Raw genomic sequence first — 27,332 nt, 5'->3', positions numbered from 1 at the left:
TGGCTTCATTTTGAACCCACAGCAATGAAATCAGTCATCTGTAGACTGAGACCTTTGAAACTGTGAGATCAAAATAAACTCTTCCTCCTTTAAGTTGTTCTGTTCAGGTATTTTAGTCACCTCAATGAAAATCTGATTCACACAGTATGTTATATTTCAACAAACATTTATTATTTTTAATTCCCAAAACATTTCACAAAAGAAGAATATTAGGTTTTAATTACACACAACAAGTTAGGGATCCACAACCCATACTGCAGGAGCCAACTAAGCCACTGCCCATTCACCAGTGATGGGTGTCTAAGGCTAATTCATTCTCAAAAATTCAACTGTACCACTTTTTTCCCATTTTTTTTCCTGGTTTTTCTTTCTTGCCATCCTCTTACATCCGTGTTTTTTTCTTTCTAGATATGATTATGGTGCTGATGAGACCAGACTTCATTGGATTTCAGAAATCCATTTTTCATTTCTTAACAGCCATGGTAGCCATAACACAATTGTAGAAAGCAATTGCCATTCAAGTCTAAAAAAAAAAGAAGAAGAAAAAGAAAAAGAAATAAATAAGAAAGATAAAAGAAAACACTATTTAGAAGCTAATCCATCTTCATTCTTTTAAAAATTGATCATGGTTCTACTTTGATTCCAACGTTCTCATTTTAAATTCCCATGAATTTCTTTGTATTTTAGTGTTTTGAAAATAAACAAATTTTTATGAATTTCTATTGCAAAGTAGAATATTGGTATTTATGTTTTTATTCTGTATATTTCATTTTCAAGGTCAAAAACAACATTCATTCAATTTCACACTTTATTGAATGGTATGTTGATGTTCCAAATTCCCTTTGGCCCCAACTCTAATCCTTTCTCACGTTTGATTAGTCTATTTCTTCAGAACCACAGCAATAAAACTGCTTCAGAAGAAAGGAGAATGAGAATGTAGTTATTGGTTTTTACAAAGGGTATGGTAATGAATTTATAAAACAATTAGGTAGTAAATAATCACTGATGCAAAATGAGCAGCACAAATGCTTCCTACTGGGATTTTTAAACTTTACAATTAAATTATTGTAAAGAGCAGTGTCTAGCAATTATAATGTCTAATAAAGAATCTGGCCTAAACATTTTTTTTATTATTTTTATTGAGCTATTCAAATATAAGCCTTTTTGACAGCATAATTAATCAATAAATGAAATATTGAGTTATCTTCCTTTAAAGACTAACTCTGAGACTAAGTATTCTGTTGATAAAAAAAATCTATCAAAAAAAAGAACAAAAACCATCCTTTCATTCAGAAAAATGGAAAAGAACATTTCTGATTTAAAATAGTGGTAAATAATAGTTAAATTCTCTCCCACTACTGAATAATTAAAAAGATTTTCATTTTCCAATGAAAATGTGCATACTTACAATGTATTCAGATATAGTGAAAGCATTATGCAACCATAGATAATTTTTTAAAATATTTATATGCCAACACTATTTTTATTACTGACAAGCAAGTAGGAATAAAACCTTACATGTCTGGCCATTCCTGGGGAAGTGACTATGACCCCAAAGTAACATTTTTCTTCCTCTAAGTGTTGATGATTTCTGTGACAATTCTCCATCTGCTTTCCACTATTTTCACAGGCTTTTTAAATTAAGCTTACATGTGTCGGTGTTCCAAGATTATCTTTGTTTTTGCATAAACCATATGGCTCTTTGACAGAGTTGATTATGCCAATAACATTAGGGAAATATTTAAATGTCATGTCTGTTATGTAAGGGAAAAATCGATGTAAAATGGGATGAAGTTGGGATAGGAAGCACTATTTCTACGTATTCATTCCTAGTCCATCTTTAAGCAAATGACTGTAAGCTTTTCTTTGGCTTCTAAATCATGAAGTAGTTTAAATTCCAAGAAGAAAGTCTTTTGCACAGAATATGTTTGAGCTTATCCAATACTTGAAATCTATAGGAAATGTCCAAGGTTTTCGATGTAATTATGCATTAGCAGTCTTTGTTATATTAATTTGACAAGTTTTCTTAAAGATCATGTAAAATGTCAGGGTATTCCTTTAAAAAACAAAACTTACCCCAAGAAGCAAAGAAGAAAAGTCAAACAAATTTGAAACCTCTTTTCTCACTACCAAACCCTTGTTGTGTTACTGGAGAACTGTTTCAGAAATAATTAGGTCCATGAGAAGTGTCCTGAATTTTTTTTAAACTTTAACCCATGATTTATTCTTCTATCATATGTGACAGTACCCTCCAGCCACACAGTCCTAGAAAAGGTGACAGAACCCTTAACCCTTAACAACTGAAACTTTGATCCCAAGAAAGGAAAATATACAACAGTTACATTTCCTATTTTAAAATAACATTCATCTTTAGGAGACTTTCTAGAAGACGCAAAAATAAATTTAGATGACATTGCTAAATGGATGTTTCTTTTTTTATTTTCAAGTAGGCTGGTCTGTCTTACATGTGGAAAGGGCATATGTGTATATTATAACCCAGAAAAGCTTAGAAGAGCTTCCCTGTCATAATCTCTTCTGCCACTCTGACTTGACCTTATGCCCCCAAATCCCTATTTGCTTCCATTGGCTTAGGCCATTGAAATTCCCTGTCAGAACACTCACAGCTGAGGAAGGAAAGCCATGACATCTGGGCTGTGTGCACTTTCATTTCCTAGCAAAGAGTAGGGTTCCAAGAAAATGAGCTAAGTGTGTTTTCACTGGGGCGCTCCCTAGAAAGAGCAGGCAGGATGAGCAGCTACAGAGGAAACAGTTCAAAAGTTGGACAGGGAGAGAGGTGTCATGAGCACATCAGTTATCTGAAGAAAAACAGGGCAGTGGGACCTAGCCTACAATGCACCAATAAGATTTCAGTCTACAACAACTCAAAAGAGCCATTGCTATTGATCTTTTATTTATTTAATTATTTATTTAGGTACCAGGGATTGAACTCAGGGGCAATCAATCACTGAGCCACATCTTCAGTCCTATTTTGTATTTTATTTAGAGACAGGGTATCTCTGAGTTGCTTAGCACCTCACTTTTGCTGAGGCTGGCTTTGAACTCTCAATCCTCCTGCTTCAGCCTCCCGAGCCACTGAGATTACAAGCATGCACCACTGCACCCAGCTATTGCCCTTTTTGATGAATAAAAAATGAGGATGTTGTAATTTTGCTAGTTAATATCCTTTCTGCATCCTGCATCATGAGAGAGAAGGTACCTATATCAGCTCTTTAGAATTATTCAAAGTATATGGGACTTAAAAAAAAACCTTTATCTTGACTAAAATGAAAAAGAATATTTTTAAAAGTAGAAGAGAGAGAGGAAGGGGGAAAGAGGTTTTTTTTGTTTTTGGTGTAAAGATGTTCCATGATGGTCAGACACATATAGAATATACCTACTGACTACGTGTAATACATAGCATTATGGACAGATGTACATTTGCAATGAAAAAATGTATAAATGAAGAGACCATTATCGGTTCCTCCTAGGTAAAACCACTTCTTTTTTAACATTTTTATGAGTGCATTATAACTATGCTGGGATTCATTTTCATACATATTCACATAAAAGCTTGCTCAATTTCAGTCCCCAGTTTTTCCCCTTTCCCTCTCCTCCTGCCTCCCTTCATCCCCTAAATCTGCTCTATTGGTCTTCCTTCCATTTATTTACTTATTTATTTTTAACCGGTGCACTATAGTTACATGTAAAAGCAGAATGCACTGTGGTATGTTCGCACATGCATAATTTGATCAGCCTAATTCCCCACTTCTTTCCCATTTCCTCTCCTCTTCCCTCCTGCTTTATCCCCAGCTCTACTCTATTACTCTCTCTTCTATTTTTGAGAGGTCCCTGTTTTTAATTCCTTTTTTTTTCTCTAGCTTCTACATATGAGAGAAAACATTTGACACCTGACTTTCTGAGACTGGCTTATTTCACGTAGCATGATGTTCTCTGGTCTCGTCCACTTACCAGCAAATGACATTATTTCATTGTTCTCTATGGCTGAGTAAAGATCCAGTGTGTATACATACCATATTTTCTTTATCTATTCATCCATTGACGGACACTTAGTTTGGTTCCATAACTTGGTTATTGTTAATTGTGTTGCTATAAATGTGCCCATGTGCCTATATTACTGTAGTATCCTAATTTCCATTATTTTTGGATAGATTCCAAGAAGTAGGATGGCTGGGTCAAATGGTGGTCCCATTCCTAGTCTTTTGAGTAATCTTCATAATGCTTTCCAAAGTGATTGTGATAATTTGCAATCCCATTGACAACGTTTAAGTGTCTTTTACCCCACATCCTCACCAGCAATTTTTTTTTATTATTCTTGATGATTGCTATTCTGACTGGTGTGAGATGAAATCTCAATGTAGTTTTAATTTGCATTTTCCTGATGCTAAGAATGTTGAACATTTTTTCATGTATTTGTTGGCCATTTGTATTTTTCTTTTGAGAAATATCTCTTTAAATCTTTCACCCATTTATTGAGTGCATTATTAGTTTTTTCATTGTTAAATTTTTTAATATATTTATTTTTTGATTATCTATTTTCATACATTTCTGAGGATTGAACCCAGTGCCTCACATGTGCAAGGCAATGCTCTGCCACTGAACTACAGCCCCAGCCCCTTCAGTGTTAGATTTTTAAAAATTCTTTATATATTCTGGATTTTAACCCCTGTTGGAAGAGTAGCTGGTAAAAATCTTCTCCCATTCTGTAGGCTTTCTCTTCACACTCTTTTTTCCTTGCTGTGCAGAAATTTTTTAATTAGGCAAAACCACTTACAAAGCTAATTAATCATGATAATAATAGGAGTAGACATAAAGGTTCAAGGAAGTAGAAACTACTTTTTGCTTTGAAGCTGTGGGAATGGCATTTGAAGGTTCCTCCTGTGCTTAAAGTAAAAGTTTTACCAAACCAAATCATGTAATTCCAAATGTTAGAATTCAGACAGTTCTTATCGGAAATCTAAGGGAAAACCTAAAGAAAAGTGCCTTGCCTTTTGATTAAATAAAGGTAAATTTTTCTTAAAGAAATTTTCTTTCAATCATCTACTCTGGTTTTCCCAGTTTCCCTTTAGGTAAACACATTTCTTCTCTTGCCATTGTAGAACATTCTGCATTACCCACCCACTGTTTACTCTGACCGTGCCCTTCTGTCACTGGGGGCAGAGCCATTATCTGGACTCTACTCTGACATCTTGAGGTCCTTGGACTCCCTTGCCCATACTGCTCTGTGCTACTGACCAAAGGATCACAGAACTTTCTTAGAGTGGACCTGGAGAGCTCCAGCTGTGGTGCACTGTTTACAGTTGTGTCATATTTTTAAGAAAGAAAGAAAGATTTTCCGTTGCATCATTTTAAAACTTCTAATCTGATCCCCTCTGAAACTCTCTCCTCCGCATTAGGCTCAATCACCTCCTCTCTGTGGTATTTACACAGCTTATGTACGCATTGACCCTGACACTGATGACACTGCATTATCCCCAAATTTTAATAAATTTCCCCAGACAATTCATTTCCTGGAACATTACAACGTAGCACATCTGGCTCTCCAACCCCCCTCTAATCCCTTCACACAAATAAACAACAAAAATGATTTTGCCTTATCACTGAAAAATATCTGAACTATAATACAAACTCTTTAAAATATGTTCAAATTAACTTATATAGCATCTATTAACTGTTAGATTTCCTCATCCTTAAGTGTATTATTTTATTTAATCACCCTCTGAGGTGGTTTTTACTCTCATTTTGAAACCAAGAAAAGTGAGGCACAGAAACGTAAGTAAATTTCCCAAAATCACAAGCTAGCGTGACAAAGCCAGACACAAACCAGACCATTAGATGTCAGAACGTAAGAAACACTTGACCTTTTCTTCTCATTTGATTCCAAGTGGTAATAGCCTCTACAGTGTCTCCAGAATCACCCTTCCCAATTCCACAGCAAGGCCAGGCCCTCACCAGGGTACCGGTCTCTCCCATGTCACCCACAACATGCATTTCCAGAAGAAAGTTTCCAATACACTATAACCATCACATCACACTCCTAATTAAGAATCCCTTATTGTTTGTCAGATTATCTTCAGAAGTCCAAGCCGCTTCTGCTAAGAAGTCACTCTCTGTTCCAGGTTTCTTAGCACTTCTTACATCTATTTAAAAAAAGCTTGTTTGACACTGAGGACACAGCAGAATGGTTTCTTGTCACTAAGGAACTTATAAGGGAAGGTAGATATTTAAACCAGAGCATGAAAGGCGGTGTTACAGGTGCTCAGTAACACAGTGGACCCTCCATATCCATGACTTCCACATCCATTCACTCAACCAATGAGGACCGGAAATATTTGGGAAAAAAATGTTATGTTTGTACTCAACATGCACAGAATTTTCATTACTCCCTTTCATTACTCCCTCAATAACACACCAAGTATCTAACAGCTCTTACATTGTATTAGGTATTATAAATAATCTAGAGAGAGTTGAAAGTATGCTGGAGGACATGCATGGATACTGTGTCATTTTATTTTAAAAGTCTTGAGCATCCACAGATTTTGGTATCTGAAGGGGTCCTGGAACCAATCCCTTACAGACACGGGGGTGACTGCATTTGGAAAACACAACAGATGTAAAGGAAGTGTGACCAGTGGTCGGCTTTGAAGAAGGCAGATTGGGAGAGTCTGGGGTGCTGGGGGATGCTAGACGGGACAGGCACTCATGCAGGAGGAAGCAACAGGAGACACAGCATAGAAAAACCATGGAGTAAGGTCTAGTCCACCTACCATAACCACAGGAGACCGCGCCAAGCAGGGCAGCGCAAAATTAGAGTCATGGTGCAAAAGCAAGTTTGGGTGGACTAGATTTGATGCTTGAGGATGTCCTAAGTTCACCCCACACTGTTCCTTTCAGTACCTGCCTCTTCATTGATAATTATAATCTCAGAACTCATATTTGCTGATTTATAGGTACAATCCAGTTCTGCCAAGTATTTTACAAACATTATTTCATTTGATTTTACTTACATCTATAACAGTACTAAGAAGTAAGTATAGTTATTCCAGTTTTACACATAAGGCAACTGAGGCCAAATATAAGTAATCTTAATAACCTCATCTAAAAACCACCTGAATTTCTTTACTTAAATTCACATTTCAAATGATAAAAAAATAAATACATAAATTCACAAGGCACTTTTAGTCTTAAAAGTCTTTAGCATCATCCAAAGTTTGAAATTTATTCATTGGTCCCCCCAAATGGGGGCAGAGATTAGAGCAATTTTTCTCCTATCACATCTTGTGTAGAGCTGGGAAAAGCATAAATGTCTCAAAACTCCAGCTTAAAGTTGAGTTAAATAAATTCATAAAAAGTTCTTGTACAACTGAGTCACTACATTTTGCATTGAAATATGTTGATTTGTTTTTTATAGTGTTCCTCATAACCTGAAAGTGCTGTGAATCTGTTAGCCTTTGTCCATCATGGCCAAGCTGAGTACCACAGTCTAGGTCAATCAAAGCCTATGAAAGTAGGACCAGCCCCTGCCTCCACCTCAGTGTATGAGGATGTATCAAGTACATCACAGCCATCCAAAAAATGCCAAATAACAACTTCAGAGCAGAATACAAAACTTTGTTTTAAAGCTCTCCAGTCAGTTATATAGAAGCACAGTAATTCAGGAGAAGGCATTTTAATTCATTTGTTTTTGTTTTGTTTTGGTTTGGTTTTTGTTTTATTGTTTTGTTTTATTTTGTGGTAGTGGGAACTGAATCCAGGGGTGCTTTACCACTGAGCTACATCCCCAGACCTTTTTTATTTTTTTTATTTTGAGACAGAATCTCACACAGTTGCTGAGGCTGGACTCAAACATGCCCTCCTCCTGCCTCAGCCTCCCCAGTTATTGGAATCACAGGTATACCCCACCATGCCCAACCACCTGTCTTATTTTAGAATTGTCTAGAATCCATTAATATCAACCAAGAGGACTTCAGAAGTTTCTAGATAAAAATATTGCTGAGGAATTCTTGTTCCAACACTTAGTAACCATGTGGCTGGATTACGGTATTTTTTTTCCCCCTGTATTCTTGATTCTCTGGTATCTGGGGCCTCACCGGCAGAGTGAGATTGCCCCCTCCAGCTCTGGCCAATTCTTAGATAGAAGCTATCTCCTTGCAAGTGCACCTTTCATGTGCAAACCAATCAACCCAAATGTATTGATCTAAACTACCTCTGGGTCATATCTCCCACCCCTCCTGTTCCAGCCCATATTCTTCTGCCCTAATCATCCCAGGAAAATGAGGTGCACTCTCTACTTATTGGAGTCTGCTAAAATTGTTCAAATTAGCCACTCATATGCCTGCTCACCCTGCCTCCTTTGTTCCCTCCTGTAGACCCACAATAAGGGCTCTTGTCCACACTTGCTTTCTTCTTCCTCCTTCCTCCTGACTGACTCTGGTACTTCCCCATGTGGCCCTTCATGACATGGCATGCCTCCTGTTTCCAGGGAAACAGAAAAACTATAAGATGGGCTAGTGGTGCACAACTGTAGCCCCAGCACTCAAGAGGCTGAGGCAGGAGGATCACTTAAACCCAGGAGTTCAGAGCCATCCTGGGCAACATGGCAAGACCCCATCTCAAAAAAATTTCTTCCTTCATGACATTTATTTTCATGTTCACATGTTTTATCATACTTGATTAGAAAACATCCAAGGTAACACTTAAAACTGTGACCTACCTGGGCACAGTGGCGCACACCTGTAATCCTAGCAGCTCAGGAGGCTGAAACATAAGAATTGCCAAGTTCAAAATTAACCTCAGCAATGGTCAGACGAGGCACTAAGCAACTCAGTGAGACCCTGAATCTAAATAAAATACAAAATAGGGCTGGGGATGTGGCTCAGTGGTCAAGTGCCCCTGAGTTCAATCCCTGGTATCAAAAAAAAAAAAAAACTGTGACCTTTAGGAAATTTTGGACCTCTCTGTGGCTCAGGTTCCACATGTTTACAATGAAAGTAACATTACCTGCCTCAATAAAACTAAGTGCTAAGTCATAAAAATCATTTATTCTAAACTTCACATTCTAAGCCAGTAGACATTATAACTATGGATTACTTTTAGTTTTGACATTCATCTGTGGGTAAGAAACACTGGAGTTTCATAACATCTTAATAATGTCCAGTTTTGTAAAGGAAGAAATTAAACTGAGTGCAATGCAAGTGTGGTTTCAGTGAATGGTCCTGGTCAATGGCCCAAAGTCTGTAGTTAACGTGGCTTCCTACAGTCGGATCAATGCATTATTCTTAGTATGTAATAAAACTTCCTTTGATTTTCTTTGGAAAATGTCCTCCCACTTCCCTCCCCCAAAAAAGTTGGCTGATGATATAAGAAAAGATTAAGTAAATAAACTGAAGAAAGAGATGGTTGCAAGCCAGAAAATGTAAGTTTTGGATAAATTAAAGGGCTAAAAATATTGAATTCAGCAAAAGCTGGAATATATGATGTAAAGTTGACCATATGCTCTATATAAAAACAGCAAAAAGCAATTCTTTAGACTGTTTCAAGCAGCACACCATCAAGTATAAAAAATGCTTATATATGGGAAATCAAACCAACTAAAAATAAAAAGGAGGAGGTCAACTCATGGAAGGAAAAAATGCATAAAAACAGATGACTCGGGTAAATGTGATTAAAGAAAAAGCCAGAAGCTTGTAAAAGAAAAAGAAGTTCTGGGAAAGCAATAGAAAACCAGGGCACTGGACTGGCCTTTGCTGTGAATAAGGTAGACTTAAAGTGTTAACAAGGCACTTTTTCCCAGAACATGAAGTAATTATGAGATATAGCAATAATTTCATATGTTGTTATAGAAGTATTTTCTCCAGCACCAAAGAATGCATTGCATTATATATTATACCAAATACTCAGTACTATTAAATATTTTTAAAATATTTTTTTAAATCACAATCATTGAATCAATGGTATTAATTACCTAAAAGAAGTCAACTTTAAGTTTTAGATTACATTTGAATATAACTGAAACAACAGGCTTCATCATAGGACAAATGGATTTTTTTTTTAAATCTTAAAAATCTTTCTTCTTCCTATCAGAAGAGTTTTCAGTCCAGATATAGAATCTAACTATGAGAAATAAGGCAGGGAGTATGCAGATTATGACACCAAAGTGTTTTTTTTGTGCAGGTGAATGAAAAAAAAGCTCAAGAAGCAGACAATGGGCAGAAGGAAGTGGAAAGGGATTCAGAGAAAGAAATTAAAGCCCACATACCACCTTCGTGGACCACAACCTGATAGAAATCAGTCACCCCAAAAGACACCTCCAAATCTCCATGCCTGGCTAGTTAGATGAGCCAGGGATATCACATCAGTCATTGGTGACATGAGCACACCTGAAATTTACATATGCCCCTGTGAGAAACAAGGAAATTCTGAAAACAATATACTTGTTAAAGGATAATTTTATTTATTTTTTAAAGAAGGTACAATAATGATAACCATACAAATATAAACTGAACATCTGTCAAAAATTGTATTTAATTCATTCATTAATGAGGGACTCAGAAAAATGTTACAATTGGTTCAAAGGAGAATTCAAAGATTTTATATATGTACATGTATAAAATACAACACATTTATACTTTGCACATATATATGGCAATAAATATTCACAAATAGATCTAAAATGGGTCTACCCACAGGGCAATAAAAAATTGTATTGCACTGGATACAATTCCTGTGGACAAGAATTATGTGCATTGTTAGGTGGTTTTGTTTTGTTTTGTGTTACAATTTACAAAATTGTAAAACAGCTCAAAGACAATGAAAGAAATCAGATAAACTACAAGAATTCACCAGATTATGCCTTGGTTTCCATTAAAGACACCCAATAATCTCTTCATTCAGTTCAGTCCCACACAATGGTTGGAAAAGATCTGAGATCCACAGAAAAGTCTAGAATATGCAGAGACCTCATCTGCAGAGATAAAGGCATATCCCATGGTCATTATCAGTGGACATCCAGGGAATGACCAGGAACGAGGGTCCAGGCAGCCCTCCATGGATGCCTGGTTATCGAGGTGAGAGACCATTCGGTGGAGCCTGCAAGGGGCAGAGGGCAAAGGCCCTTTCTCCTGCTCTCATCGAGATACTAAGCTTCTGCTGAATTCAGACACAATACTGGGAAGAAGAAATGAGGAGAAACCCCCTGAGAGGTAGAAAGGTTAAAATTAATGACTTTTAACAGAAAGAGGTCATTTTAAAAATGAAGAATATGGGTTACTTTTAACTGACCAGTGATACTGCTCCCCTCAAAAACTTCATAACTTGAAATCCCAACTCCAAGAACTTCTAAATGTGACTGTATTTGAAGATAGGCCCTTTAAAGAGCTGGTTAACTTGAGGCCCTAAGTGTGGGCCCCAATTCAATCTGACTGGTATTATAAGTAGAAGAAATCTGAACCCAGGTTCATGTGCACCTAGGGAAAACCATGTAAGCACACGCAGAGCAGGTGGCTTTCTGCAAAGCCAAGAGAGGCCTTGGCAGATACCAATCCTGCCAACACCTTGACCTTGGACTTCCAACCTCCAAAACTGTTTGAAAATAGATTTCTGTTGTTAAGCCATCCAATCTAAGGCATTTTTATCATGGCAAACCTTACAAAATAACACAAGGTTATTAAGGGGTCTTCCTCCCCCTTCCACATCAGAAAGGGTAAAAACATGATGAGAGATTGGTTATGTAAAGTAACAAGTTACCTGTTTGTTCTTCATTTGGGACATCTGTGTACATTTTATCCTATTATATTGGATGAGCACTTCATAAAGTTTGGACACATTCTAAGACTCAGGGTTGCAAACAATTTTTGATAGTCATAGTTTTTCAGTGGAGCAAAGATTTATGACCACCAAAGAAATAAGTTTCAAAGAACTCATATCAGATACACATAGCAGTTTGGAAAAAAAGAAAACATACTGCTGCTATGATTTGAATCTTTATTTCCCCTCCAAAATTAATGTGGAAACAATCTACATTGTGGTGCCATTAAAAGGTGGGACCTTTAAAGAGTGAATAAGCCATACAGGTTTTGCCCTCATGAATGGATTAGCACCTTATATAAGGGCTGGAGGGAATTAGTTAGGTCCTTTTGTCACTCCACCATCCTCCATACCAGGACGCCACTATAAAGTGCCATCAATGGAGCTGTCCCCTCACCAGACGCTAAACTTTGATTGTAAACTTCCCAGCCTCCAAGACTATGAACAATAGTAAAGAATTTCCATTCTTTATAAATTACTGAGTCTCAGGTATTTTGTTATAGTAGTACAAATGGACTAAGACAACTGTCAATCATGGTTTTAGAATCCAATTCAAGAATATCTTATTTCTAGGGGCTGGAACTGTAGCTCAGTGGCAGAGCACTTGCTTAGCATGTGTGAGGTACTGAGTTTGATCCTCAGCACCACATAAAAAATGAACAAATAAAACAAAGTCCTCCTGTCCATACACAACTACAAATATAAATAAAAATAATATCTTATTTCTAGTTTTATATCTTCTGCTTAATATTTATTCATCTTATCATTTCCATTGCTGTTAAAGCTGCTGCTTCTGAGGAAGCCCAGCACTGATAGAACCTCCAGAAGGTTTGAAGTACTATTTTGCTTTGCTTTGCTTTGCTTTGCTTTGTTATGGATTCAGGGATTGAACCCAGGGGCACTTAACCACCAAGCCACATCCCCAGCACTAAGTTACTTAGAAGCTCACTAAGTTGCTGAGCCTGGCTTTGAACTTGCAATCCTCCTGCCTCAGCCTCCAGAGCTGCTAGGATTACAGGCATATTTCACTACACATGGCCTAAAGTACTCTTTTTTAACTTTAGCCCACCTTGATCTGACTATAGCATTTACCAAAAAAGTGAGCACCATTCACTTTAGGGTTAAAGAATCAGATAATATCACAGGTGACATACCATATGATGACAGCACCTAATGTGCCCATGCCATGAACTTTATTTGCTATGACAGTGTCTATTTTAATGGCTTTATAAATTACTTTAATCAGCTATGTATACCAACACTAGAGATCTAAGGTGGTCATTTACATTTTGTTTTAATTTATTGAACTCCATAGGATAAATTATATTAACGAGTGGTATTTCTGAACTCAAGTTTTTTAAAATGTATCCGTTATTTAATTAGGTTCTCAGTAAGAAATTTAGAACACCATTTTGTAAGGATAAATTCCATTTTTTAGAGCAAAAGCCGATTGCATGCAGCCCTGAAGCTGAGGAATAGCTTTGCTGTGGGGTAAAACTTGTGAGTGCAGAGCTTTCTGATCAACCTTGTGCTGGTGAGGTGTTTGGGGATTTTCACATTGCTGATATCAATCTCTGTGGAGGTGGTGATAACTAATTTCTGGTGTGTTCTACACAGAGGAACTCAATTGAAGGCAAAAGGTCCAGCCACAAGGAGCAAGCCACTGCTCAGCTCTTGCTCCATGGTGCCCAGTGAGGGTCATCAACATGGTCCCAGGAATGATGCTGCACACAGGTTTCTCACTGGCTGACAGGGTTTTTTTTTTTTTTTTTTTTTTTTTTTTTTTTTGGTGGCATGAGAGATTAAACCCAGGGCACTCTACTACTAAGCCACATGCCTGACCCACTTTTTATTTTTTGTGATTTTTTAAGTTTATTTTTTATTCTAAAATGTTATATATGACAGCAGAATGCATTACAATTCATATTACACATATAAAGCACATTTTTGCATATTATTTGGGGGGGTTATTTTTATTTTTTTGTAGTTGTACATGGACGGCGTGACTTTATTTTATTTGTTTCATTTTTATGTGTGCTAAGGATCGAACCTAGTGCCTCACACATGCTAGGCAAGCAGTCTGTCTCTGAGCTACAGCCCCAGCCCTTATTTTTTGTTTTGAGATGGGGTCTCACTACGTTGCCCACACTGACCTCCATTTGCCACCTACCTGCCTCAGCCTTCCCCTGATCCCAGGAATTACAGGTATGTGCCACAGCACCCAAATAAAACCCATGAACTTTGACCTGGGAAAAGGTGTCCCCAGGCAAAAGTATCTGGTACAGAAACATTGCTATGCCAATTTCAGCAAGAAAGAAAAACACAAATATGGCATTTCCAAATTTAGTCAACTAGGGACATTGAGTCAGGCCAACTTAAAAACAAGCATAAAATTTAATCATTCCAAGGAGTTGAGTATTATCCCTTATCTACTAATCTAAAATTAAATTTCCCGTTTAGCTTTGACATAGAGACTATTTATTTATAGACATTGAGAAAAAGAAGAAGAAAAGCAAAAATCTTAATTTAGGTCATAGTTCTTAAAACCCAAAGCAGTGAGAAGAAAGCGACACCTAATGGCTGGTTTACTTCAAAACATCTCTGGTTGTACCCTAAAACTCAAGATGGAAAAAAAGAATTTTAACATAAACCATCAAAGATAACCTCAAAAGTCATGCGTAAAAGTCGAAAATGTCATCTAGCCCTCTGGGAAAATATTTCCATGCTAACTTGCTGGGCTGTAGAAATAGTTGACAAGAACGCATTCCAAAGATTAACCATAAACAGCCCAAGTGCTATGAGACCTCAGGGTAAGATTTTGTTTTCAGTCTTGTGAAAAATAATAACAAACATTTAGGAGGTACAGATATGTGCCAGACCCTGTTCTAAGTGCCTCCTATATTAACTCATTTAAAGATACTTTTCCACAATCCACAATATTTTTGCAAATAAATAATAAATTCTATTAAACCCTTAAGGCTGAAATAGAAATGAATTAATGCTGTGAAAAGATGAGAATATTAATTTAATTACTTCTTGGAATAGAATTGTGAAAGCTTGCGAGGTCAGAGTTCATCCTGTTTCTCTGGAGTTGTTTAAATCTATCCCATGAGAGGAAACATAGCTTTTTTACTTACTTTTACTTATTCCTTAATTCTTTCTATCCTGTTCTTTGCTTTCTTGTCCTAATTTGCAACAAGCATTTTTTTTTCCAAACTTCTTTATACCATTCCTAAATTTTGCTGGGAGTTCCTAGACTTAAGATGTAAACTATTGGAGTTAACTCTTTCCAAGTATCTCCCTCCAATTCTAGAAATAGTTATCAGGCGAAAAGTGGCTTCTGGCTTCAGTTTACTGGGTCCGACATCCAGGCTAATACCAAGAATGAGAATGGGAATCTCAACCTGTCTTTTCTATAGCAAAACATCTTCAAATAAAATCAAATTATAACCTGTAATATGTATTGCCTATTAAAAATCTTAATTTTATTATTGTGTGAACATCACCTGACTTTATTAAATGTCAACTTAAATGACTCCTAAACTTAAATGTTTCATCTTTCATTAAATTACAGAAATCATATTTATCCTCATGTAGAGTTTTAGCAGTCAACGAATTACATGTAGTCTTCTGTCCTTTTTTATACCTTTTTGTTAATTATTTTAACTATCCATATTTATGGGGCAGAGTATAATAATTTCATACAAGTATACAATGTGTAATGATCAAACCAAGGAAGTCAACATTTCCATTTTTTAATTGAATTTAAATTCATTTTTAACTAATACTTTAAAGCATTCATTTACTTTGTATTATTTTATGGGATGCCATGTGACCTTTCAGTACATGTACACATTTTGTTATGTCTAAATCTGATGAACCATATCTATCTCTCCAAACATTTGTCATTTGTTCGTGATGAAAATATGCAAAATCCTTTTTTCTGGCTTTTTGAAATGGACAGTACATAATTGCTATCTATAGTGCCCTTACTGTGCAGTAGGTAACTCACTGGCCTTTGCACTCTTAACTAACCATAGCTTCAGCTTTTGGTAATAATAACTCCTTTGCAACTGATTACTTTACATCTTATAGACTCATAATTCACTCTGCTGCATCTTTTGCTCTTAATACCCCTGATGCATGTCTCTGCTATACATGAAAGTTTTCTCCCCTTTTCTTTAATAGTCAGAACAGAAAAGCGTACTCTATGTAACAACCAGAAATGTGTAAAACCCGTTGCTAATGTTTCTCCAATCAAGAAGAGAGAATCTGTTGGGAACAAATTTCTACAAGGTTCAATCTACTTTTCTTGAAATTTGGATATTCTGTTCATAATGCATTAGGCAGAGACTACACTAAAATTATCTATTAACCAAGATAGTAATCTCCAGCTCCTTCCAAATCTCTTAGAAGAGTTGATCATTTTGTACTCATCAGAACAAAAGGAGCACACATTTCAGACTCAAAACCCAGAACCATCACAGAGAATTCAAGCTGTCTACTGCTGAATGGACAAATCCCTTGACCTATATAATTTGTTGGTGATTTCCAGAAGCATGGAGAGTAAGAATTTTGTTTTGTTTCGGGTTTTTTTTTTTTTCCTATTATTCATCTCAAAGAGGAAGAACTATAAAAGAAAAAGAAACTCTTAAGTTGGGCACAGTGGTGTCCACCTGCAATCTCAGCTACTCGGAAGCTAAAGTAGGAGGATCACAACTTCCAGGCCAGCTTGGGCAACATAACAAGACCCTGTCTCAAACTAAAACTAAAAAGGACTGGGGACGTAGCTCAGTTATGGAGTGTCCCTGGGGTGAATCCCCAGTACCAAAAAGAAAAAAGAACAAAAAAGAAAATCTATCCCTTTCTTATTCCATCTGTAAAAAGGAAGGAGCATTGTGGTCAAGTCTCTGAATTTGGGGAAAAGAAAAAAAGAAATTATAAAGTTCTCCATCACTTAAGTCCCCAAACTCCCTCACAATCCAGATGTGTAACCCCCCTCTTTGTTTCTCCCCAAACACCTCCTCAACCTTTCTCAGGAAACACTGTCTCCTATAAGAGAGTCTGGCACAACTTAGGCTATCAGTAAATGTTTCTCAAATTAATTAACTAGTTAATTATGATACAGACAATTGGAAGCTTAATTCCAACTTGTTCACAGGTCAGTTTCTCTGGCTATAGTCAGCCTATTACTATAGTAATTTCAGTTTCAAGGTTTTATTTCCAGAGAAGTGGAGGGAAAGCAATAATGTTAAACCAAACTAACAGCTGCACCCAGGCTTGGGACAGGGAGATGGGGTGACTGTGGTCAAGATATTTCTCCCAAGACACTAGGTGGTTAGATCAGAGAGACTTAAGACAATAATTCTCCTGGTCATGAGAAGACTGGCTTTTCACATCAGTAAAAGAAAGCCCCTGGTCTAAATGACTTCTGAAATACTGACATGACTATTGCCACAGAGTTTAGACTGAAAACAAGAAAGTGGCTATAGCAGCCAGGGAGTTTTATGGTGTAGTCAAGAAGGAAATTTAATTCACCAAAAATTCAGAGTGGAGAACACTTCTCATGAGAAAAGAATGAGAGACTGATTTCCAAGGATTTTTTTCTTTATACAGCAAGACATAGAAAAAGGAAGGTAAGTGGAGAAATGTGACAGTCAGGAAATTCTGTAGATGGGAAAAGAAAGGGAACTTTTGTAGTTGCCATAGTGATGAATTTTCAAACTTTCTAGAGTAAACACCCAGTTTTGTTTATTTTCGATCTGTTACAAACTGATCTCTGATCTTTGCAAAGGCAGAAAGAGACATTGTGATACCACACCTAATGTATGAAAGAGAGTAAACAGTATCTTGAATGCAATAATTATGCAGTTGATGAGCCCTGTTATAACACAGTTTAAAATTTTCAGACTTGCATCAATAATGAACACACTATGAAGGGCCTACTTATAATCTAACAAACTAGCCTGCTAATGTTTTGTGAATGCTGGCAGAAGACAGCACTCAAATAATCATAGACAAAAGATAGGTTATTACTTATTGCAATAATAGCAGCCAGAGTATCAGTATTTAAGCCAGTTCCTCTGAGTTCCAAAAGCCACACCAAAATGAAAAGAGAACTAGATAATACTGCATTCAAATGAGTCATGTTCCAGGAAGAAAACCCTGGCCTTAGGAAACCTGAATATTTTATCATTGGAAATAAGCTTGCCGGCCTTTTGCCCCAGCAAAAGACATTATCCTTATTATATTGTATAACAAATATGCTAAGCCTTTGCTCCAGAGGGAGACACTGTTTATCTGGGCAAGGTGTATTAATTTCCTATTGCTACTACAGCGAGTAACCACAAACTTAATGGCTTAATCAATAAAAACAAGTTATTATCTTGAAGTTTTAGAGGTCAGAAGTCCAAATTGGGCCTTGCTACACTACCATCAAGGTGTGGGCAGGGCTGCAGGGCTTCTGGGGCTCTAGGGGAAAATCTGTTTCCTTGATTTTTCAAGGAAAAGTACACACACACACACACACACACACACACCCTTACTGAACCTGAATCTCAAGGCTATCTTGGCTTAAATGGACCAAAATGTCTAGATAATTCCATATATCCCTGAAAGAGAGACTTTACTAAACTCTCTTTAGCAAAAGTTTCCTGGTTTAATCAACCCTCAGCCACTTGCAGGGATCAATGGACACTTGCAGGAAACAAGCAGGTTGAGTGACCCAGTAAAGCTACTTTGGAGGCCAACTCTGGGAAAAGAGTCCTTTGATATTTCATACTAGAGCTAAAGAATCCTCCATGTCAGGAATTCTCCACACTTAACCTCAAATCTTGCTATCTGTAGCTGTAAAGCATTTTCTCTTAATCTGTCCTTAGGGATACCTCTTCCACATCCTTTGTGTCTTCCAGGGGAAAGATAAAAGACTCTCCAGACACTTTCCCTAATAAATTAATCAGAAAGGAAACTTTACTGTTGTTCTTATACCAAACTTGTGAAAAAGATTATTTGTTAATTTTTTTTCCAATGAAGATAACTTCTATACATGTTAAGTTTTTCTCACTGGAGTAAACTGAAAGGTGTTTATCACCCTAGGAAAAACATTTTCATTTTATTTATTTTAAGAAGTTAAAATAGAAGCACCAAAAACAAAAACAAAAACAAAAACGAAGCACCAAGGTAAGATAGAAGATAAAAACAGTATGAGTCTGTGTGAAGAGTAAGCCAAAATCCCCTTCACACCACTCATGAAATCTTTTATGTATTTCAAAGTTTGTAGCTGGGGGTGCAGGTCAGTAGTAGAACCCTTCCTTGCCTGGCATCACAAGGCCCTGGGTTCAATCCTCAGCACTGTGGAGGGGGGAAAAAGAGTTAATTTCCAAAGCTTTTCTGGGAAAACCATTTGTTTCCTGTAGTCTCATTTAGTGCCTGGGGTCACACAGGTATGGTGTGTAAGTTGTATGCTGTCAAGCATACTCACATCTAATGCTGGGGAGGGAAAATCAGAATTGATTCCTGTGGTAGTCCTCATAGGTTTGTTTGTTTATTTTCTGGTGGATGGCAGTAGAGTGTCTTATGCTCACAAACCCAGTATATTATAGTTTCCCACTAGGGAGAAAGAAAGTGCCTAAGGAATGGCACCTCTTTCTAATATACACAAAGCACCACATGGACAAGCAGTGGCACTGTGTGTGTCTCATATGGGAGAGAATAAGCTGGGAGCTGTCGTGAATCCCCTTCAATAGGGCCACCAGGAGAGGTGGGTGAAACCCCAGCAAACACAAGCAGTCAGGGACACAGATCGCAAGAGTCTGCAGATGGAAGAAGCAGGAGCATTCAGCTGGAACAGGGAGCTGGAGATGACAAGAAATTGGTGTCCCCAGATCAAAAGAAAGCATTTCAGAAGAGAACGTTCATTTTAAGTATTGGCCAAGAGCAGGTCTCAAGGAAGAACCTTATTACTGTCTCCCCACCTCTCCTTCCTCTTTCCTGTTTCCAGGGCCAAGGTCAATAACAGGGGTTGACTTGACAGAGTGATAGAGCACAGATGTAACGAGCTACCACATAGTGGGTGCAAGGTCCTAGAGGAATATTGCCTCTCAAATTTATTTTGTACAGCTTCAGACCACCACGGCTTAAATAACTTCTGCATGACTCCAAAATCAATTTCACACATTCACAAGAATTATGATTTATAATGTTCCTTCAATATCCGAAATTTGCGTAAATTTTCACATTGTTTTTTTGATGGTTTGATCTTTACTAGCATTTGGAGAATCATGAAATGGCAATCTAAAGCCAAGGAAGGAAATGTAAAAAGCAACTGAACTTCAAGGGAGAAAGAAGACCAAAAGGTAAATGGAAATAAAGTGGGATAAATAGAAACCGACTGAAGCAGACAAAGAGACCAAATTTCCAATTAGGACAATGTGGCAATTTTTAACTTAATTGGTACCTCGTGATGGAGTCGATAAAAGCAAGATGGCCAACAGGTAGGTTCTAGGCACTGCCTCCAGCCACTATCTAGTGCCCTGTGGTGATCAGAAGCAATCGTGCCATTCACGAATGATGCAAGATCCAGCCATCAAGTTAAAAAGCTGGAAGCCATGGGAACGTCTTGGACAAGAGCCTTGAAAAACACAAGGAGGACAGTATAGACCCAGGATGGACATTAAATCCAAAGGTCACAGTAAAACAATGTGCCTAAATTAACAGAAGCCAGAAAAAAGCAAACCCACAGGTTTGCCTAATTAATTAGATTCAAACCAGGAACCAGGGTACTCGAGAGAAAGAAGGCAAGGCTGAAACCCAGACAGATAAGCAGAAATGTTCTCTTCCACAGAAGGTACACTTGCCCAGGATGCATGCAAAGGTTTTAGAATAGGTACAAGGTCACAGTTTTAAGGAAATCCATTTTCAAACCCTCTACTTTTATAGGTACTTCTGATACCGGTCTTGGAGATCAGCAATGGGTCCTTGTTTCCCCAGTGTTGAAGATTAAACACCAAGAAATGTCGAGGCAAGTGTAGAAAACAAGTTTTATTTAAGAAAGAAACAGAGACAGCAGACCTCTTGGAAGAGAAGGGGCCTCAACTCTGGGAGTCCACAGGAGTGGGTGTGTCTTGCTCATTTATAGACCCCAGAACCCCACACCTTCTCTTTCTTCTCCATGTACTTGGCCAAGAGCAAGAAAGAGCAGAAGCACGAGGGGTAAGTGCCAGGATGTGCGATCCAAGGTTAGCTATTAGCAACCCATTATTTTTCTTTGATACCAGTCCTCATGCTCTTGACCCGCATCATTCAGTACCTATACTGACAGCCTGGGCTTTGCCCCCTGCCTGTTTGTTGAGGAATATGACAGATCCTATCCACTCAGACCAGGTGGGACTTTTTGGCAAAGGAAGCATGTGGGGAGTCAATACAGTGGGTCCGTTTTTATAGAATTATTCTCTTAACCTCAAGTTCCCACCATCCTCATCTATCGGTCCCCTTATACTTTTCCAATAACTGATAATAGCCTATTAATAATAGCCTGATACCACATTTCTTTCTCACAATTATCTTTCTCCCAATTATAAAGAAATGTCCAACCCTTAGATGGCTCCAGGACAAGCAGAATCTATTCAATATTTCCTTCAATGGAGGCCCCATAAAAGTTTCACATAGATTCTCCACAATGAATTTCCTATAGATTCTTACTTTAAAGTAATTATCAAGATTTTTAGAGACATTATTTTAAGCAGTTAAAGACTACTAATAATCATATGATGAGTTAAGGCCAAAGAAATATTTTAACACTAATAACCTTATTGTCACAAAAGCATTATGTATAATTTACCTTCCATTTTACATTTTGTTGTTGTTGTTGCAATTTACCAGGGAGAACATATCAAGGTGAGAGAGTGATTTTAAGGAATTGGTTCAGGTGATTATGGGGCCTGCAAGTCTGAAATCTGTTGAAAGAATTAACCAGGAGGTCATTCGACTGAGGCAACTCTAGCACCCTGTATGTTCCTATGTAAACAAACCACGAAATCCAACTCGGTGTGAATGGTCATATTCTAGTCCAATCAGCAACTTCCAAGTAACCTCCAACAATTTTCCACTGGAATGATTTCTTTACCTTTCTTTTGCAACTACTCTATAAAGCTCTATCCTTATGCTCCTTCAGGCATATCCCTAAAGCTCTTGTAGTCTCAAAATGGCCAACTCATTAATCACTGTACACTCAAATAAACTCTATAAATTTTAATGTGTTTTAGTTTACCTTTCAACAAATCTACAGGGCAGGCTGGAAACTCTGGGGAGTTAATGTTGCAGTCTTGGAAAGAATTTGTTCTTCAAGAAACCTCCTTCAGTTTTTGCTCTTGGGACCTTTACCCGATTAGACGAATCACTACTCTCATTATGAAGAGTAATCTCTTTCACCTAAAGTAAACCAAGTATAGGTGCTAACCACATGGGCGAAATGCCTTCAGAGCAACACCTCCATTAGTGTCGACTGAATAACTACATATGTAACAGGGACTTGGAGGAGCTGCCTTTGCCTGAAGATGCCCCATGGGTAACTGAAAGCAGGATGGAGCTTGGTGTCTCTGTCTTCATTTTGCATCTGTCTTCTTCATTACCTTCAACTTTGGATCAGGTTCCTGTTCAGCTCTGCAAATAGACATGTTATCATTTAAGGAGTGTTCATCTAAAAACTGATAATACAAAGCTTATGTACCCTAAATTTACTTGTCACATTCCCCCCCTCAATACTGAGAGACATAGGGGGCATTTGACCATCAGCTTTTACAGTTCCAGTTTCAGACCACTAGAAGTCTTCAATGGTTGTTCAATATCTTCCAGAAAATCATCTCACAATGAGAGTCCCCCCTAAGAAAGAGAAATCTCATAGGAACTATTTGCCCCCTGCTCCAAAAATCACAGGTATGCTAGATAAACATCCTGAGAAACAAGAGGAAATTGCCCCTTCGAGTGACAAAGACTTGTCTTACAGTCACCTTGCAGAATCAGAACTGAAATGAATGATTGAGCAGACCATAATTTGACCAAGACTGATTAACTATGTACACATCTCACCCTCTGCCCCAATTCTTCCCCCATTGAAACCTAAATTTCTTGTCAGGTCCCTGAAGACATGGTTGAGATACCAGATCTCACTTTGCCGTCCAAAGGTGCTCATATTGATTAAAGTTCTTTTCCTACTTTTCAGTGTTACCTTTTCTGCTTACTTTTGGAGGCAAGTGGCTGGTCCAGATTCATTGGGACCTCCAGAGTCAGGCCTTTGGCCTAGGGCTCTGGTAAACATGTACTTCAACCCAGCCAAATTGTCACAGAAAATCAACCATCACAGTGAGCAGCAATAGATTTAAAATATATATATCACCTTAAGATAAAATTCCATAAGGGGAAATGGAGTAAAAATATGATTTCAAGGAATAAGAGAAATAATGCAGAAGATGGCAGCTGAGTAAGATCCTCCAGTGATGGTCTCCTCATAGATACACCAAGTTAAACAACTATTTGAGCACCAAACTATTTTCACAAGAGCTAAGGAACCACATGAGAGACCAAAGTACCTGGTTTTAGTATAAGAAGAAAAAATTCATTTAAAATGGCAAAAAGGAGTTTGATGCAGTAATCCCAACGACTCAGGAGGCTGAAGCAAAAGGACTGCAAACTGAAACTCAGCAACTAAGCAAGACCCTGTCTCAGAATACATAAAAATGGCTGAGGATGTACCTCAGGGATAAAAATTCCCCTAGGTTCTATCCTCAATATTCCTCCCCCACACACAAAAAAAAAATAAAAAGAAAGGAAAGAGTTTCTCTGTCACCCCTCCCCAAATCAAAGCAGCATAGAGAAAGATGTCTCCTGCTTGGAGGACAGATAAGAAATTAAGTTCATGTCTTAGACTTGAAACACAGTACTTGGTCTACCATGGTGAAACCTAATTCTAGGCAGAGTCCCAAGATCCCTGCCCCAGGCCTGTGCCTGTGAACTAAGCTGCTGGCACTGTGTTAGCCAGGTGTCAAGGGACTGCCACCACAACCCCTCCTCCAACCTTGAGCAACAGAGGGTGAACTAAGACTCTAGCAGCAGGGGAGCAGAACACAACAGCTAGCACACTAACTTGGAGTTCAGTGTCAGGCCCCCTACAGTGAGACCCCCTGCACCCCTGGCAGATTTGGAACAAACCTGGGCTTGGATTGCCCTCTAGTACTGAAACTATGATGATACACCACCCGCAGACTTGTAGCAAACCTGGGCTTAGAGCACCACCTAGTGCTGCAATCATGGAAGTGCCTCTAGCCTTAGAGGAAAAAGCATCTTTTAATCTGGAATTTTTGGAAAAACTGTCCGATTATGAAGAGCGAGATAAACACCTAATCCTTCAATGTGCAGATGTCATTGCATACCAGCAAGCATCAAATACACTCAGAAAACCATGGACTCACCTAAAGACCAAAATAAAGTGCCCCATACTGATGAGATAGTAAACAGTATGGGAAAACTCTCACATGGAAAATTTAAAATAGCTTTTTTGGGTTTGTTTGTTTGTTTGTTTGTTTGTTTTATGGTGCTGGGGATTGAATCCAGGGCCTCACACATGCTAGGCAAGCACTCTGCCACTGAGCTACAGCCCCAGCCCTAAGATAGCTGTTTTAAGGAAATTTAATGAGCTTTCTGAGAACATAGAAATGATTCTCTAAGAGAGAAACATGACAGAGAGATGGAAATTTTTTTTTAATCAAACAGAAATCCTTGAGCTGGAAATACACTAAAAAGAATCATTAATTATTATGAACAACTATCTGTCAACAAATTTGATAACCTCAAAGAAATGGACAAATTCCTGGACAATACAAGACTAAATCATGAAGAAACACAAAACCTGAACAAACCAATAATGAATAACAAGATTGACTTGTATAATAGCTACAAAAAATACAATAAGGGGCTGGGGTGGTAGCTCAGTGGTAGAGTGCTTGCCTAGCACTTGTGAGGCACTGGGTTCCATCCTCAGCACCACATAAAAATAAGTAAATAAAATAAAGGTATTGTGTCCGTCTACAATTTAAAACATTTTTTAAATAAAATACCTAGAAATAAATTTAACCAAAAAGTTGAAATATCTCTATAATAAAACATAAATAAAAGGAATTGAGGATTCCAAAAATGGAAATTTAGCATTTGTGTTCATGGATTGGAAGAACCAATATTGTTAAAATGCCCATTCTACCCAAAGGGGGCTGCAAATTCCATGCAATCACTATCAAAATACCAATTACATCCTTCATGGGACTAGAAAAAATATCCAAAAATTAATCCACAAAAAAACTCTGAATAGCTAATGCCATCTTGAATAAAAATAACAAGAGGCATTACATTATCTGATTTCAATACATACTACAAAGCTAACAAAAACATCATGGTATTGGCATTAAAAACAGACACATAGAACAATGTAACAGAATAGAGAGCAGAGAGGTAAACCCACACATCTCGAGACAACTGATTTTGGACAAAGGTGCTAAGAACACACATTGCAGAAAAGATAAAACCTTTTCAACAAATGGTGCTTGGAAATTGGATACTCACGTGCAAAAGAATGAAATCAAACCTCTATATCTCCACATATAAAAATCAATTCAAAATTTATTAAAGACATAAATGTGAGACATGAAATTATTAGAAGAAAACATGCTTCAGAACATTGGAATGGGAAAAGATTTTTTGGACAAGACTCCAAAAGCACAAGAAATAAAAGCAAAATAGTCTAATGGGATTGTATTAAACTAAAAAACTTCTGCACAGTAAAAGAAATAATCATTGTAGTGAAAAGACAACCTGAAGGTTGGGAGAAAATATTTGCAAACTGTACTTCTGACAAGGTATTAACATCCAGAATTCATAAAGAATTCAATAGCAAAAAAACAATTTAATGGGCAATAGATCTAATAGTTCTCAAAAGAACGCATACAAATTGCCACAAGTATATGAAAAAAATGCTCAATGTTACTAGTCATCAGGAAAATATAAATAAAAAACAATAAGATAGCACCTCACTCTAGCAAAAATACATCTTTTCAAAAAGACACAAGATAACAAGTGCTGATAAGGATGTGGAGAAAAGGGAATCCTCTTGGTGGGATGTAAATTAGCTCTACCATCGTGGAAAATAGTATAGAGGTTTCTCAAAAAATTAAAAATAGAACTACCAAGAAATCTCTTGTTTATCCTTTGGTGTATACTCAAAAGAAATGAAAGCATATCAAAGAGATGTCTGCACTGTCATGTTTATTGCAGCACTATTCACAAAGCCAAAAGATGGAAACAACTGATGAATAGGTAATAAAAATGTGGTTCATATACACAATAGAACATTATTCGGTCATAAAAAAGCAAGTCCATCAACAACATGTGACAATATGATGAAACTAGAGATCATTACATTAAGTGAAATAAACCAGGCACAGAAAGACAAGTGCCATATGATCTTGCTAATTTGTGAAATTCAAAAAAGTGACCTCATACAAGTCATTGAGAGAGGAATGGTAATTACCAGAGGTTGGAGAGAGTACAGGGTGATGAAGAAAGGTTGATCAATGGGTACAAAGTTACAGATAAGTAGGAGTAAGAAGTTTTGCTGCACAGTAGGGTGACTGTAGATAACAATTATCTACTGTATATTTCAAAAAACTGTATCTCTCAGAAAGAAAGAATTTGAATGTCTTCACCATAAAGACATGACAAATGTTCAAGGAGACAGATGAGCTCAACCTAATATAAACACTACACAATGTATATACATAACAAAACATCACATAATATGCCATAAATATTTATAATTTTATGTTTCTATGTATCAGTTAAAATAAAATTAAAATTAAAGAAGAAATAGTGTGATATTTTCAATATTGTAAACATCAAATCTCTTTAAAGTGTTTTAAAGAGGCAGACCTGCGACTCACCGGCAGAACAGGCCCAGTGGCCCACCAGCGTAGTAGACACGTCACCCCAATTGGAGGAGGGGCAGAGCAGAACCGCCACCCGCGCCGGCAAGGTAGGCAGACCTGCGACGGACTGGCAGGACAGGCCCAGCGGCCCGCCGGCGTGGTAGACACATCACCCCAATTGGAGGAAGGGCCCAGCTGCCGCCCGCAAGGTAGGCAGACCGCGCGTCCGGAGAAGGGGCCCAGCGGCCCGCCGGCCTAGTTGAAGATCACCCCAATTGGAGGAGGGGCACAGCCGCCGCCCGTGCGTGCAAGGTAGGCAGACCTGCAACCTGGAGAAGGGGCCCAGAGGCCCGCCTGTGTGATAGACAGATCACCCCAATTGGAGGAGGAGCACAGCCGCCGCCCACCCCTGCAAGGGAGACTTTGCAACTATACAAGAGCAATATAAATATATAGGGGGAAAATTCAATAACACAACAGTTTCACCAAGCAGAAAGAAACGCGAGCAGTATGAAAAGACAAGGAAAGAAAGGACCACAAGCA

At 37.8% G+C, this 27,332-nt stretch overlaps 1 protein-coding gene across 3 annotated transcripts in view; it reads right to left on the bottom strand.

Moving 5' to 3' along the window:
- Positions 1–214: 214 nt before the first annotated feature.
- Positions 215–27,332, bottom strand: part of Aebp2 (AE binding protein 2) — a 209,881-nt gene continuing 182,763 nt past the window's right edge. For 2 of the 3 annotated variants that reach the window (XM_048787270.1, XM_048787269.1), the window contains one exon: positions 215–523. In XM_048787270.1, coding sequence (XP_048643227.1) covers positions 439–523 — 85 coding nt within the window. In that variant the 3' untranslated portion in view covers positions 215–438. Of the gene's footprint in view, positions 524–22,056; positions 22,483–27,332 lie in introns of those variants that run through there. The other variant, XM_048787267.1, reaches the window with a different exon arrangement.

The sequence above is a fragment of the Marmota marmota genome, unplaced genomic scaffold, assembly GCF_001458135.2.
Source record: "Marmota marmota marmota unplaced genomic scaffold, marMar, whole genome shotgun sequence".
NCBI lineage: Eukaryota > Metazoa > Chordata > Mammalia > Rodentia > Sciuridae > Marmota > Marmota marmota.
Note: the sequence above shows the minus strand (reverse complement) of the source record. Positions and strands in the feature narration are given on the sequence as shown.